This window comes from Athene noctua, chromosome 9 (assembly GCF_965140245.1).
Source record: "Athene noctua chromosome 9, bAthNoc1.hap1.1, whole genome shotgun sequence".
In the NCBI taxonomy this organism is placed as follows: domain Eukaryota; kingdom Metazoa; phylum Chordata; class Aves; order Strigiformes; family Strigidae; genus Athene; species Athene noctua.
The window spans coordinates 6,585,082-6,600,643 of NC_134045.1; the positions used below are offsets into that span (position 1 = coordinate 6,585,082).

General features: G+C 41.0%; 1 protein-coding gene across 6 annotated transcripts in view; it reads right to left on the reverse strand.

Moving 5' to 3' along the window:
• Positions 1-236: 236 nt before the first annotated feature.
• NUP93 (nucleoporin 93) overlaps positions 237-15,562 on the reverse strand; it is a 92,520-nt gene continuing 77,194 nt past the window's right edge. For 4 of the 6 annotated variants that reach the window (XM_074913280.1, XM_074913283.1, XM_074913281.1 and 1 more), the window contains exons 9-20: positions 14,627-14,792; positions 13,709-13,802; positions 12,435-12,626; positions 12,176-12,302; positions 11,991-12,063; positions 11,617-11,661; positions 9,889-10,005; positions 9,134-9,252; positions 7,062-7,179; positions 6,653-6,736; positions 5,777-5,905; positions 239-731 (exon numbers count right to left, since the gene is read on the reverse strand). In XM_074913280.1, the coding sequence (XP_074769381.1) occupies positions 621-731; positions 5,777-5,905; positions 6,653-6,736; positions 7,062-7,179; positions 9,134-9,252; positions 9,889-10,005; positions 11,617-11,661; positions 11,991-12,063; positions 12,176-12,302; positions 12,435-12,626; positions 13,709-13,802; positions 14,627-14,792 (1,375 nt within the window). In that variant the 3' untranslated portion in view covers positions 239-620. Of the gene's footprint in view, positions 732-5,776; positions 5,906-6,652; positions 6,737-7,061; positions 7,180-9,133; positions 9,253-9,888; positions 10,006-11,616; positions 11,662-11,990; positions 12,064-12,175; positions 12,303-12,434; positions 12,627-13,708; positions 13,803-14,626; positions 14,793-15,562 lie in introns of all 6 variants that reach the window. The other 2 variants (XM_074913278.1, XM_074913279.1) reach the window with 1 other exon arrangement.

Below are 15,562 nucleotides of genomic sequence, written 5' to 3' on the forward strand. Positions count from 1 at the left end.
ATACCTGTTTCCAATCCCAGCTGCTCCTGCAAAAGCTTCAGCAGAGCTCCAGGACTTGCAGAGCTGTGCACATCTGAGACACCGACCCAAGAGTTTAAATGTCGTTAAGCGTAAAGGAGCCTCTGCAGCACACAAAGCTTGTCTGCTCCCCATGAACACATACGCCACACAAGACAACGTTATGGACTGACGGCAGCGTGTCATGTGTGTGGTGTACCATAAACAGATTTTCAACATTTAACATGCATTCAAAAACAAAAAAAAGTCCTAAAATTTCCAAGCTGTATGTCAGCAAGCATTAAATCAAAGTTTTCTTCTCCACTTCCTCTTTGCTATAAAATTGCTCATTCACCTCCCTACTGCAGATCTGCGACTTCTTTCTCTGCATAGCCCATTAACTAATTCAGAATAATTTTCTAAATATAAACTAATTTAAAATAAAATGAATAAAAACATAAAAACACAAAAATTAGTGAAATGAAAATGTCAAAAACAAATAGAAATCAAAGAAATTTATTTCCATCAACAAAAATACAGAATACAAAACGATACTGGTCCCACCCTCTGAACGTACTAAAGACAGGCACAGGTTGCTGCAGCCCTAAGCAAAAGCTTCTCTGCTAATTCATAAGGACCTCCATTTGCACTAGTCTTGCATTCGTGTCTCCCGACGTTCTGTAAGGGATCATTCCAGCAAACGTTATCAGTGCACGAGCTTGAGATCGAAGTTGCTAAAAAAACAGAAAAATAAAGTAGTTACTTTAGTATTAAAAATCCCACAGTGAAAGCTGACTTAAACATGAGTTAAACACTTGCCTTTTCAAACAAGTGTAATCTTTATTTCTCAGAGCTGCTCTCTGGATAACGTATCTCTGCATTGGGAAGGAAATCCAATTATTTCCTTTTCCAACCATTAAAAGCATGTCAAGCTACCCTTCTGCTTAGAAAAAAAAAATCCCATTTATTTAAAATTACCTAAGGAAAAAAACATTTTCAACAACGTGGGGCGTTGCTGTACTGCAGCAATCTTGTAATTTCTGCATGAAGTGGGCTTTCCCAGGGCAACAAGAATCTCCCACCTTGCGAGATAGAAAGTTGACCCTGCTGAAATGCAGCATTAACATTGTCAAAGCAGAAGCACTAGAAACAAACTGCTGGTGCCACATGCACCTCGAGGTCTCCAGCATCACCCACAACACACCGACATCCTTAAACGCTCTTCATTCTGTAACACACTGAAAGCAGATGTACCAAGAACATTCACAGAGCTCTGCCTAAAGTAACCAAACCCCTTCTTGCACACCAGAAAGCTATACAACAGCTGAACGAATTCAGGAATAATTTGTTTCATTTGTTAAAAACATTAGTAAATTAAAAGAAAAATCATTCCAATAGCTGGTAGAGGTCAGGAGAATACAGAAAGCCCAAATCTTCACAGAAAACTATGCAGACTGATTGTTTTGATTGCTCACAGTGTTTTCTTCTTAAATACTAAGCATCTCTAAATTACTGCTCTAGAAGATCCCACTATTCAAATCTTCCTTTAATCTACTGACTGCAGGGAAAGCTGGAGCAGCTTTGGCTGCTGTGGGCATGCGGCCGGCAGGTCTGACAGCAGGAACTTACAAGCTGAGAGGTGAGTGAAGCCTATTACGTGGCTGGGAACAGTTATAAACACTCTCCCTGATGCCCATCTGAGCAATTCTATCCCTTTTCCAGGGTGACGTTAAACCAGTCAGTTATTTGAGGAAATGAATATTCACTGGCAACAGAGGAGCTGTGGAAGCTGAAAAGCCAGGAAGCTCATCTGTTTCAAGGCACCGTCTAAGTGCTACTGCTTCAGCTGTGCAAAAACGCTTCAATTTTACACATGGGGCAGGAAAGTAAGTTTTCTTTAGTACTGATATCACAGCCATTTAATTTTCCGCTTCCATTATCCTGTCGGAAGGAAAGCTGTGGCTATCCACAAAACCTGGCAGCCCAGCTGAAAGGCAGAGCAGAATTCCCCTCTCTGGCTGTGCTCCTGCCTGGCCAAGGACGTGCAAGTACCTGAAGCTGAGATGCAGTGGGAGGAACTCCTCCCGTTCTTAAGCACCACAGCTGAGGGATGCCAGAAGGCAGCACAGCACATCAGGGAGCCTCTGGAGTAAGCAGCAAAACTGAGGCTGACCCAGTTGCTAAAAGCTCCCAGGACAGTTTCCCTCGCTGTAAGTTACCACCTAGTTAAGACCAATGCATTGGCTGCTTAACAAGGTGGCCTGAAAATTACTTGTTCAGTTCCAGTCAGAGTCAACACTTCTTCTGGTCTGCTTCCAAATCTGTCACACAGTGCCTGACCTGCTGCTTTTCAGTGGAGGTTAAAAAGGTGGGAGACAAAAAAAACATGTCAAGGTGTCTGAATCTTAGGAGTTAAAGTATTAAGAGGCAAAAACTCTGTGCCCAGGAAAGGTTTAGCGGCAGTGCAAGTTACTGTTCCCTTTACCTTTTCAGTAGCAATGATACTAGAGCTGGTCTCTTTTTAAAAATCAAAACAACATGATAGGTTCCAATACCTCAGGAAGAATGAACAGAGGTTTGCAGAGGTTAAGAGCGGCCTGGAGGTCTAGATGTTCTATTGGCTGTAATTACTTAATGAATGTTAGACTCACTTGTGTTTTTAAGTAAGACCACAAATAAATAAAAAAAGAATTCCATTCTTTTCATGACCTAATTCTGCCACCAAGATATGCCCTTGGGCTGCTCCAGAGAGTTCGCCACCCCAGATCGGGGTGGGGAGCATATGACACTGCTGTCATGCACTCACAGCATCTGGGTCAGGGCTGTCGCCGCAGCCATGGCTTCTGGCACTGCAGTCCGGGCTCGCTGTAATTTCTGCCTGAAATCTGACAAAATGGATCAGGCCAAGCGGGACACAACTTTGCTCCCTCATTCCCAAAACTAATTAGTGTATATACATTTAAAAAAAATATTCAAAACACAGCCTGGATAATTTAATTCAAAAATAAACAAAATGCATAAAACACCAGCTGTGATTCCAAACCTGATCATTTCTAAATACAGCCCATTTCATCTCTGAAGTGGGACAGGAGATGTTCTAGCAGAGAGCATTACTGGGTTCAGGGGGCTCCAGAGGTATTACTGCTCCCCATCCTGCCCTTGCTGCCGGGTCCACACTGTTCCTGCCAAAGCCCCTCTACTCTCTGCCCGTTAGAGCAGGATCCTGCTCCGGGCAGTCTGCAGACCCGTGCTTGGCACCAGTGGGCAAGTTCAAGAGCCACATGTTCCTACTCTGGGGGACTCTGTTCCCTGAGACGTGGAATAAGCCTCAGACTTCCAAACAGCTACTATCAAGTGTTTTCAAACTCTTCTGATGAACAGAGGGATTTGAATCTGTCTGTTCCAACAGATCTAGAGAAAACCCAGGGATTTCATAGACCTGTTCAAGGGAAGGTCATTTTTCACTTGCACTGTCTACTGGGCAATGTGCTTCTGGAAGAGCCTGATTTCCCTTAAAATTTGCTTCGCCATGGAAAAAGGAAAAGCTGCCTTTCTCCTGAGGAAGTTCAGAAGAAAAATTCTTGCCAAGCACAGCCTGCAGAAGATTTTATCTGTCTTCTCTGTTCAGCTGAATGGGGACACTCTGCTGAAGAAACACCCTCTCTCTTCACATTTGAAATGCTCTCATTTCTTCCCACCACTAACATTACCCAAGTTGCTTCCCAGACAGGGAAACTGAAATGATCCCTGCTCCCACAGCCTCGGAGGGAATTCTTCAGGGTAAGAAAAAAGGAGAACACACACTTAAGCTGTTCTTGCCCTACCTTCCATGTGCCCATGCCCGGTATTTTTCTGTGCACGTAAATCTTCAGGCAGCCAGGAGCTGCAGGGTTGTAGATTTTTTCTCTCTAGCTAATCCTACGTTAGCAGATTTACGCTCCCTTCTGACACTACAATCAGGTAGCTCTTCTCTTATCACCCCCATGACTGCAGACGGCCAGCACTTGTCTCCTCTGACAGCTTTTACTGCACATGGCAGCCAAAGACGCATAACTGAGAAACACTGTGTCTCCAACGCCACTGGTACCCTGCTGCCATGAGATCCCACCACAAGGCCAGCAGCTTGATTAACAAAACTTGAATCCTGAAAAAAAGAGAACTTTCAAAGGGTTTTTAGCAAGGTACATCATCAGCTGATCTCTGCAACCAACAGCATGAGAATGCAGACACACTTGCACTGAGCGCACTGGTGATAGACATGCTGTTGACACGATACAATGTCATGGTGGCTTTCTTCTACACAAACTCTTGCCAGCAAAGCTGCTGATCCAATCACCAATCAGCCCAACAATCTTTGGTAGGTTATGGTCATAGTATTCACACTGAGACGACACCTGACAGCATTACACTCCTATGGAGATGGTAAATGCTTCTACCTAAGGCGCAAGACTGAAATCACAGAACCAAAACAAACAGTTCACTTGGACAACAAGGAGCTAAGGCTGTTCGCTCAGTGCCAACCTTGTGAACACACAGAGCAGGTAACAGATTGCATTAGCTGGGACTTCTTCACATGTGCTGAATTTAAGGTGGGAGAAGCCCAAGCAGCATGCATCTTTCTCCAACGCTGCCTGTCTAGAGTACAAGCACAGGTGTAAGGCAGGATCCCATAGCTCACACACAGACTGCACCCCAAATATAAAAGATGTCTCATTACTTGAGCCTTTCATTTTCTGATGTAATTTTAAAATGCTACCAAGACTTTTACCAATATTGCAATTTACAGATCAAAGGCACTTTTGCAGATAACTAAAGCCTGGGATAAAGCTGGCCATGGCCCAAGTTGGTTTTCATTCTCAAAAGGAGTTGATACTTATTTCCTAATCTGTGAGACAGGATGAGTGGTTTGGCCTTGGTTTTCAAGTGCCTGTGGCAAATTTAACTTAAGAGCTACAAGACCAAACCCAATGACAGTTAACGGAAAACCTTCAGCTCAACACAGCATGGTGAGTGCCTGTAAATCTGGCTGTGCCCTTTAAGTGGTGCCTATTTTGAGGCTTGCTGAAGGAGTAAGCTCCTATCAGTGAGTGGGGGAAACGCTTCAGCACCAACTCTAGCAGTAAAGTCAAACCCACCATTGTCAGTCTTTAAACCAGGCAGCCAGGCCAAAGCGCCATGGCACCTGGAAGCTGCCCACTCTGCTGCAGAGGCAGCACAACATTGGCAAACTGCTACAGCCATTCACCAAGTAAATGTACTTGGGCATCTTGTTGTATTGCCCAAGGACACTTTGAAAAAGTCAGCCCACATCACCACAGAAGCAAGCCAAGGAGGAGTCAAGTGAAGGCCTTTCCATCAGAAATCAGTTTTGCACAAACAGGACACTAACTCAGATGAAAGGAGTGGAAATCAGGTTCTTGAAAAACAACAGCTCAGTTGTCAAAGCAGCAACACCAGCCATCCTAGAGACACTGCACTGTCTACGCTTGTTAACTATTTAAGATCCCACCAAGAAGCAAACTGAATATTTGTTTTCTCTTGCTAGGAGGTATCGTGTAATATATCTTAAGTACCTGAATGCCATTTAGAGCAATATCCTTTCTTTACACAAAGCTGAAGTTAGGAGAGACTAGTCTCAAGACTAAGTAACTGAAAAAGCTGAGTAGTCTAAGACTAATTAACAGAGCAAGTAAAAAGCGAAGACCATTAAAGATTCCCTTGAAATCATGGGAAAAAGGAAGTAAGGAAAACTTGTCAGGAGTGAGGATTATAATCTTACCGAATCTCTGTCTTCCATTACCCGCTGGGGTCTGGCAGGAGTGGCTGGGCTTGTGCCTTTCATCCTCTTATACTGGGTGAATAAAATATTCATAGTTGCAAGCAGGACCTCAGATAAATTGTGCCTGATCTACACAAAAGAAGGGGAAAAAAAAGGACATATTGCAATGAAAAGCAGGTTGACAGAATCACTACCCTCACTATACAACATCAGAAAACCAAGCAGAGATAACTGGTTGGTATTTACTCGTGTAACATTCATATATTTAATGGTTATCCCTGCTGTGACTGCACCAAATGGGAAAAAGTTACCCAGAGTTCTGAGACAGACATGCATAACAGCTGTACCTTCATGTTTGACAGCAACAGTCCAGATAAAACCAAAGCACCCAAATACACACACAAACACCGTCTAGAAGAGAAGTGTCAGCCTCCAGTTAAAACAGTTCAAGAGCAATAATAGCCTTCCATTATAGGTCATATGCTTCATCTGCTAATACCCAAATACAGGAGTTCCTCTAATTTGGAGGGAAGGAAACACAAGATCCTACAAGTGCTCAGTGACCATTAAGAACATGAAGAACTAAGCAGCACAGTTGAAAGCTTTCAATATTCTGAATTCTTGAATCAAACTCATTAAGTTCAGAGGGATTCAGATCTGCAGATGTCTTCTGCAAAACAGAGACAGGATTTCTGGGTAGGAAATTCTAGCGCTCCAAAAAGCAGCACTAAGGAGAAAAAGTTGCAAGCCAAGAGTACGAATACAAAATAATCCCATCCTATTTCCCCGTTAAAGAATGATGAGATGACAAGGTTTTAAGATCCTTTTAACAAAGCAAAAGGCTTTCAGAAGATAAAACCAGGAGACATTACTCACTTCATCACTGAAATTCCGGAAGGCAGCAACTCTCTCCTCTACGCAATCCTGGCTGAGAGGTACAAGCTTTAGGCGTTCAATAATCTTCAAAAAAGAAAAGCAGGAATCAGGGTAGATAAATGCTCCCGACTCCATTCAAGAGAAATAATTTCATTATTATTTATTGGTTTATCTCCTCACTTTGTTGAGTAGCCAGAATATTTTTTTCCATGTCTACAAAATAGCTCCAGAAAGATCTTCCTGATTATCAAGTGACAGGGAAGAAACACATTGTTAAACTCCTATAGCATTGCAGCATCTTCTAACTCATTAAATATAATTTTTTGTTTTAAGTGCTGTTATTTGAGACATTCTGGGCTTTCAAGGGCATTAGGAAGGCTGCGCTTCAAACAGAACTCTTGAAACTTACATCAAAGGCCCTGTCAATGTGACCAGCGTGGTATTCATCAAAAAACGTGATTAAGTCTAGCAGAAGGTAGAACGTGGAGTCAACGGATTTCTTTGCACTTATCCCCTGAGCTTTGTACCTGAAAGAAATTGTTTTACAATTTTATTGTACAAAATGGCAACCGTTTATAAATGTGCTCTTGCAATTCTTGGAAGCGGAGACATCAAGCACAAGGACAGAAAGCATCCAACAAAGGACAGGCTTAAATTTTCCTCAGCCAGGAGGCAGAATTTTCACAGGTTGTGGGTGGCTTTTTTAACATACTTTTATACACTTCTAGTTTTCCATCAAATCCAGCATTTGTTTCCTTTTAAATGTTTACACTTCCCATATTCATGGGGAAAACAGTGACAGGAACTAGAGACCTGCAAGGCAAGTGCTGTACAAGCACATTTAACACGCTGTTTTACAGCAGACAATTCTCCAGCACAACTGCCTGCTCCAGGCAAAAAGTTAAGACTTAAAAATGGATTAGATGCTTCTGCATGCTCTCTCTAGCTACACTTGCTAGGAGATGAGTTGGAGAGCTGCCTGCTCTCGCTCCTAACAACACAAGGTCAGAAAGGAGCTCGTTCCTCAGGGTGACAGTAAGAGTGGTCAAGTGCATGGTACACACTGTGCTGCTGCAGAGGAGGAAGCCAGAGAGCCTCTTGGCCTTTTCTGTTGGGCATCTCCCCTCTTCCAAAAACATCTCAAACTCACAAGAGGAAAGCTGCATTGCTACAGCACCATCTGTGGTATGGTATGTAAAGAAAAGCCCTGCATTACATTTAATTGGCAAGAAGATGAGCTAATCAGAACCATTCTGGCTTTGCAGTCATGAAGGTTTGCAGCTGTAAAGTGGCACTATTGAATGGTAATATTTCGTTCTCTTATACAAAGCAAGTAGCAAAACAAAGCCCTTCACAGCCTTTGCTGAAGACATAGGTTTAATTCTCCTTAACGTCTGCTAACCAAATAAGTCTCTAGCTAAGTCAATACAGCACCAATTTTCCCTCAGTCTGAAGCATGACTAAATGAAGGAAAGGCCGACTGAAGGAGTGACTGGCAAATGCCACTTGTCAAAAGAAAGCAAAGGCCTCTGACTGAAATCAATGCATTGCTGTATTTGTCTTCCCAATTTTCAAGTGCCAGCAAGTGTGCTTTGTTTATTTTTATTCTCTCCGCACCAGAATGGTTGGGGAAAAGCAGTAAGACATTTCTCACAGGTACCCACATATTTTATTCTAGTAAAACATAGGAATTGTGCATGGCAGTCACCGTGACAAGATGCACCAAAAGAAGATGATTTTAAAAATCCCAAAGCTACTTTGCAATTACAACCTTCCAAAACCAGGTTATTCCTAACTTCAACCTGCTAAGGAATCTTGAGCACTGTCTCTCAAACACATGTCTTAATTAGCACACCACTGCAGGTGACATTCCTTTTGGTCAATTCCATTTCTCTTTCTTGTCTAAAGGCCACTCTGCGCTTTCCTAAAGTAACAAGCTGTGGAAACGGGTCCACTGGTTACACTGGCCACATTCACACCTCAGCTTAAATGTTCCCTTTTAGCTTTCGTTAAAGCAGCAGTGAAATAAAGTTTTCAGACAGCTACTGAACCTGCCACTCTGCTGTTACCACTCAGAATCACTGGTTTTGTAGCATTCTCAATACTATTTCAAACAAGTGAATTGTGTGCAATGATACTGCAACTGTTATGATATTTTGCTTTAAAAAAAGTCATCTAAAGCATACAATTAATTATATTTATTGCTCCTTAATAGCCTCTGTCTCCAGCGGGCAATCCTGCAATTCCCTTTTCCTGATTCACCTACAGATAAAGCTTCTTGCCAAATTTACCTGACCTGCCCCTGAAGATTATGTTTCTGGTTTGAATACTGCAAGCCATCACAAGCAGGACAGGGTCAATCTGTCTTCCTGAATGCCACAGTCCAGCCAGCAGAAACAATGCCAGGAACTAATACCCACTGAACTGACAGCCCCAGGTCAGGGTCCAGGGGAATCACCCAGTCCTGTCCCCTCATCTTACCTCTCAGCAATGGAATGGGCCATGTTCTTCAACCGCTCTTTGTTCGACTGGGGAGTGCCGATCTGAGGAACAACGGGACTGAGGAGCTTGTTCATCAGTTCTAAAACTTTGTCAGGGTTCTGTTGGTATTAAAGTTACACACAAATAGAAGGAGCATGATGGGACTTAAGTGTTTTAATCTCATTGAAAAAGCAGAAAGGTCTCATGCAGTGGTGGCTAGTGCAAGCTCAGAGATGCCTCCCTCGCACACAGAGTCAAGATCATATTAGCTATGAGCAACATAATGCTGCTGACCCATGGGGAGAAGTATTTTGCCCTAATTTTCTTCTGGCTATGGTTGTATCCACTTTTATTTCAAATATCTATCAAAAGGAAACAAGAGTACTCACTATAAAGCCCAACTATTTCAGACATCAATTCAACATCTATGAAACTGGAAAAGCACAGTCCAAGTAAGCAACTTCATTAGCCAGAATAAAATCATGCATGGGGCAATCTCTTCAAAAGACCACTCTGATCAAGAACCAGGATGTCTTAAATCAGAATGGGTTGCAGCACAATCCATCTGGGCTTGCGCACTGAAACCCCTCCCCATGCAGCCAATGCCTCTGCTTTAACAGCAGCAGAGATAATCTGCTTGGATAAGGACAACTCAATCTCTCAGGTGAAATTTAACCTTCTAATCACAGGGAGAAAGTTCGGAAAAAAGTGGTGAACCAGGTACATATTTAAGGCAACACACTGAAGATATTTACCTTTGCAAGGTCATAGAGTTTTGCAGCTTCTTCAAACAATCCTTTATTTTCTGCTGCAGAAGCCACTTTATTAATAACGGGTTTTGTGTCATTTGTAAACTTGTCTATCACTCCAGGCTAAAGACACGAGACAAAAACGAAAGGAGAGAAGAGAAATCAGAATGCTTAAAAACTCTTGAATATTCTGTCAAGGCAATGAATATTTTACATGTTAAATTATGATTAGAATGGCCTGTACATTTCCATGGGAACACGCAAAAGGGACACGTTAAAAATAGAAAGAGCTCTTGTGAGAGAGACTTTCTCCAAAATGGAGTCAGCACTGAGACATCTGCAGTTTCTAATTCATTCAAAATGACCCAGATAACAGATCAAATTCTAAATTATTTTAATTGCTGATGACACATTACAGAGGAGATGAAAACACAAAAGACTTCAGTATATAATGTGCCAGGGTCTCCAGAGATGCTGTTTGTGTATATTGGCATGACAGGTTGCAAGTGAAATCTTACATAGATAAATGAAAGAGTGACAAGACTTTTAAAAGAAACAATAAACACAGGTAGAACAAAAGAGAGGAAAAGAGTCAAGGACTTTACTGTAGTTCAGAATGTAACAATAAGACTATATGTTCTAGAAGCATTTATTTTAAAGCGAAGCTTGCTGGTTTCATACCAAAGAAACACAATAAGACAGTTACATTCAGAAGGAATTGAATACAAGTTAAGAAAACAGGATTCACCACTAATGGTATAATCTAAAAACTATCCATTTTACAAAGAACTCTAAGATTAAAAAATACCTGTAAAGATTACCAAGTTACCTTGCTCTTGTGTGTCTCACTGCTTTTAAACTGACAAAGACATCTAAAAGAAAATTCTGCCAGAAAAATTTTCCTTTTTTTTCCTTTTGTCAGTAGCAATGATTGAAACATAAGCCCTAATCTTAAAATTACAATTTAAATGATTCTGGACTCTACTAAGCTTCTAAAGCACAGAAAGCTTCTAAAGTTGCTGCAGCAAACAGAAAAACTTCACTGATTATCCTGGATTTTAATAATCTACACACATTCTCCTCTTTTCAGGTGAAACCTTAAGGTTTCCTTTATCTTCTGATCGTGTAAGCTTACATTTTAGTTTTAGATTACTGCTTTTACAGCAGAAGTATGAACCAACACAACTAAAAATAGCTGATCTTTGATCCAGTACTTACCCTCATCTACATGGAGAGGACAGATCAGTTGTGGCTATGCCTGTGGTCTATTAGCCCTTGCTCCCTAATTACAAGCATTTTTAATGGGCTGCAATACATTTCTCCTCGGAGGTGAATGAGGATACTGTCATGTAGGTAGTTTTCAAACACACACACACCCCTCAATTAACAGAACAATCTCACACCCACTTACAAGCAAGCCATTTTTACTAATGTGTACTGAACTCCATTTCCTACTGTAAAGACAAAATTCTGACCTCACTGAAGTTACCTGATGCCATTTGTTCCTTTAGTTACATCAGCTGTCCACAGGGACAGCCTGCCTGTGCTTTGTGACCTGCCCCTTCTGTTAGGTCATAGATTATTCTGTAAAAGGATCTCATGCTTGGAGAACTAGTATGTAATGCAAACACAGCAATAATTTGGCTAGGTATCAAGATAGCTTCGTGACTACCTTGGAAATCACACATAGTTTGTACTTTTAATGTAAAATATAAACATAAGTTGTCAACTCACCTTCCTGCTACCATCGTTTTCCAGCTTTCCAAGAATCATATCAAACTACATCCACACAGATGTAAAGTAAGAAAAAAGGAAACAAAAATAGAGAGATGAATTGCGCTTACTTCACAACATATTTATTAAGTACAAAGATGCAGTCATGGATGAATGAAAAACAGTGATTATGTCAAAATTATTTGTATATAAACAACAGGCAAAAGGACATGATTAAATATCTTAAAAATACGGTCACTGTGAGATCTCTCATCATCTAGGCCTGCATCAGGCAGAAAGTAAACAACTGTTTAAGACTGTCCTGCCTAATAAAGATCTCAATGAAGAAATGAATTTCAGTTTAAGTAAGGAAGGCAAAACATGGCCAAACATACCTCTCTGCTTTCAATAACTAGTTCACTAATGCAACACAAGAACATATTCTCTCCTTGGCTGTCCTTGTCATTCCTACAAAAGAAAGGGAAGGAGGAAGGTAGTCCTGTTTCTGAGGATTTTCCAGATAAGAATAACTAAGCAGTAATAACTAGGAAAAAATCTAGAGACCTGTATTAGCTCCTACCTGAGAAAGTAAAAATACTGCAGAGCTTCCCTTGGATCTGTCGATTCAAACTTACGAGTGTAAAGCATCAAAAGCCGCACAAAATTTAAACGCCTGATGCTAGGAGGGTCACCAGGTTCATGGCTTACTGCAATGTCAGAAACAACACCGTCAGAGAACCTCATGCCAGGAAGCATTGCTCTGATCTTCACCTCAAATTAGTCAGAGCCATGACCCAGAGCTCTAATGTAATTAAAACAATTAAATACACAGGACTCACATAGCTGTGCACTCTGCCCAGAAGATTTCAGGAGCAATTTTAACTCAAACAGGACCAACGCAACATGAACAGCATGACAACGCAAGCGCTCTGTCCGGAAGAGGAAAGCAATTGCAGCTTCAAACTGTGCTGTCAAGAACAATACTTGGAAGTAGAGGAAAGGCTGCTGGTTCACTGCAAAATGTGATTCACCTGAAAAAAAAACCCCAAACAACAAAACAACAAACACACAGAGTGTAAGTGAAAATGATTTTGCAATCAGAGATCACTGACAGCGGATGCTTCCTGTCACAGTGCATCCCTATTGTTTATTCAGTGCAAACAGAAATAAACATACTAGACAAAACTGAATACTTAATCGCACACCAGTGGCTTATCTGTAACTGTTTCACTGCAAATTAACACAAAAAAACGCAGCATAAAGACATATTCAGGAAGAGAATAAGCAGTTGCTCAAAAAAGTTCCTTTGTTCTTTTCAGACAATGAACCATCAGCTCTGATAGACTGCAATAGATTCTCTCAAGGCCACAACTTTTTGTCTCCATTTATACTAAGCCAAGTGGTACAAATAATGTTAAAAACCTGGATTTTCCTACTCAGTGACACAAATGGTAACTTACTGTATTTTTTAAAATATCTTTTTATCTGGCAGTGAGCAACGCTACAAACTAGAAGTGTGTGGAAATTGAATTCCGTGTTTTGGATAGTCCAGCTCACTTGATTTTGATTGACTGGAAGATGATTTTGGGAAAAGGTACTCTCTTGGGCTTTGGATGTTCCTAAAACTTTCTGAAGTGGAAGGAACAGTGATTTGGGTCCCCAGAATATTACTTGAAACAAAAATTTAAGGAAAACAATTAACAATGGATGTGCACAGATAAAAGCCTTGGAAATACATGCCTACATTAGGTAAAGATTTTTTGTTCTGTATTCCAAAAGCTGGAAGCTTTGCTAAAAGACCCTAGCATATTTACAGTGAGAGAAAACAATCCATAATCTAGTATGGATAAAGTACAAGTAGCAGCAGTGTTGTTCACAGAAAAATATTCACTCTCCAGATTGCTGGGAACACACAGGACTCATTCTTCATGTCTTACTGAAGTCTGCCATCAGGGAAGCAGGCTGTCCATGAACAAACACCCTAAAGATGCCTGTCACTAATGGAGAGCTATAGGGTTTTATGTGGAGTCTGGGGTTTGTCTAATAACAATTGCAAAGTGCCCTAAGCAGAGAAGCAGAGCCCCGAGTAACAAATCTCTTTGTGGTTTCTTACCATAGTCTTCTAGCAGCTGCTTCTGGAACTGCGATAATGTGAGTCGGTCTTGTGGAGAACTCGCAGCATCGTCATCAAAACACACTTGGTTCAGCTAAAAAACACATCCAAATAAAGAAGCACAGATATTTCAACTTCACCTTGCACAAGGGATGCACTCAGAAGATATTTGTTCCATTTGAAGCCTCTCTTAAGATTTGACCAACTGACTAGAAACTACTTCTAGCTACAGCATCAGGTCCATCCATTGCTGGGAAGCAGAGATCTCTAACATAACAAGAGCAGAAATCCACACAGATATCACCCAGAGGTCCTTTTCTATCTGTCCATCCCATCAAGCCTCAATGCCAGGACTCCGAATACTCACTAAGCAATAATTAAACCCAGTATTTTTTTACCCAGCCTTAACAAACACATTGTTCTATTCCCTCTTTCTGGTAAAGGAGAGAAATGGGTACTGACCAGTATCTATCACGCTCCTACCAAACCTGTAAGAACTTTGGACTATAGACACATTGACAGGGTCGTCTTCTGCCAGTTGACATCAACGTTTCAGCCATAATCGATCCAGAAAGGAAGAGTCACAGGACCCTCACTGTATCAAGCTAACACTACTGTAAAAACAGCTGACAAAGATCAGTGTCAAATGAGGAACATGACACTTTCAAAGACAAGGGTCCCCAGATTAACATCTGATAGTACAGAGGGTAACAGAGCAGCCCTGGGGTTCCCAGACCCTCATTATCTGCAGGGTCAGGTCACAGGTATTAATTACACTGGTGCAGTGTAATACATAGTGTAATACTAGGCCTGGAAATAGCAGAGGAGTACAGAAGTGCAATACCACTTGGACCTGTCCTTAAAATAAAACTTAAAAAAAAAATACAAACAACAACACAATCCCACCACCACACTCACTTTTATCCAAAGATAATCTTCTGTTTTATCAGCAACTTCACTGTGGTTATCAGTAATGTCACAACGGCCAATAATACAATAAACAGCCCTTTTGTATGGGTCAGTATTATTTCTCAGAGCTCGTCTGTAATGAAGACGCAGTTTATTTTCTGTGGCAGGAGATAGTCTAAGGGAAAATAAAGATTGAAGGAAAAGACATGAAACACATCTTTCCCCGTATGAGGAAACCCGGATACAAATCAATGTAAAAATTGACAGCAAAGGCATAATGACAGTAAGCATTGGCCAGTATTTCTTGAATTTTCCAGTTACATCTGTAGGTAAAAATTTTGCAAGGGAAAAAAAGTAATATCAGATGACAGTCTCTTTAGGCGTGTATTAATATTGTGGTAGATGAGATATTTTCATCTCTGCTATTTCATCACTTCAGAAAAAAAGAGCTCACAGTCTCTGGAACTCTTTGGGTTTGGTTTTAGCTAACAAGTGAGCAGGTCGTCGTACCATGAAGTCTTTTAGGAGAGACACTTCCATCTGTGTCGTTAAATACTGTCATAATGTTCCTTGTCATTCTATTTCTTGTACCTTCTTGTAGAGAATTTTACAGAATTGAATCAATAAAGCGTTCTCCTAGACTAAGACACTGTCAAACCTGTAGGCAGAGTACTTTTCCATAGCTGCAATAAAAACAAATCAATTATGCTGTATCTCATTAAAGTGTTTGTAATGATAGTACCTTCACTAAGGTTTCTAGAACAATCTTACTAAAATGAGCACTCCTAGATATTCTCTACAAACCAGGTTAATTTACAGATGAATAACACCACATACACTACTCAGTAAATGGCATTTTCCTTCCCCACCCTCGGTTTGTCTTTAAGACATGCAAACTGATGTGTTCCTGCTCACACTTTCAGAACCTGAAGAGAAGCAATGCAT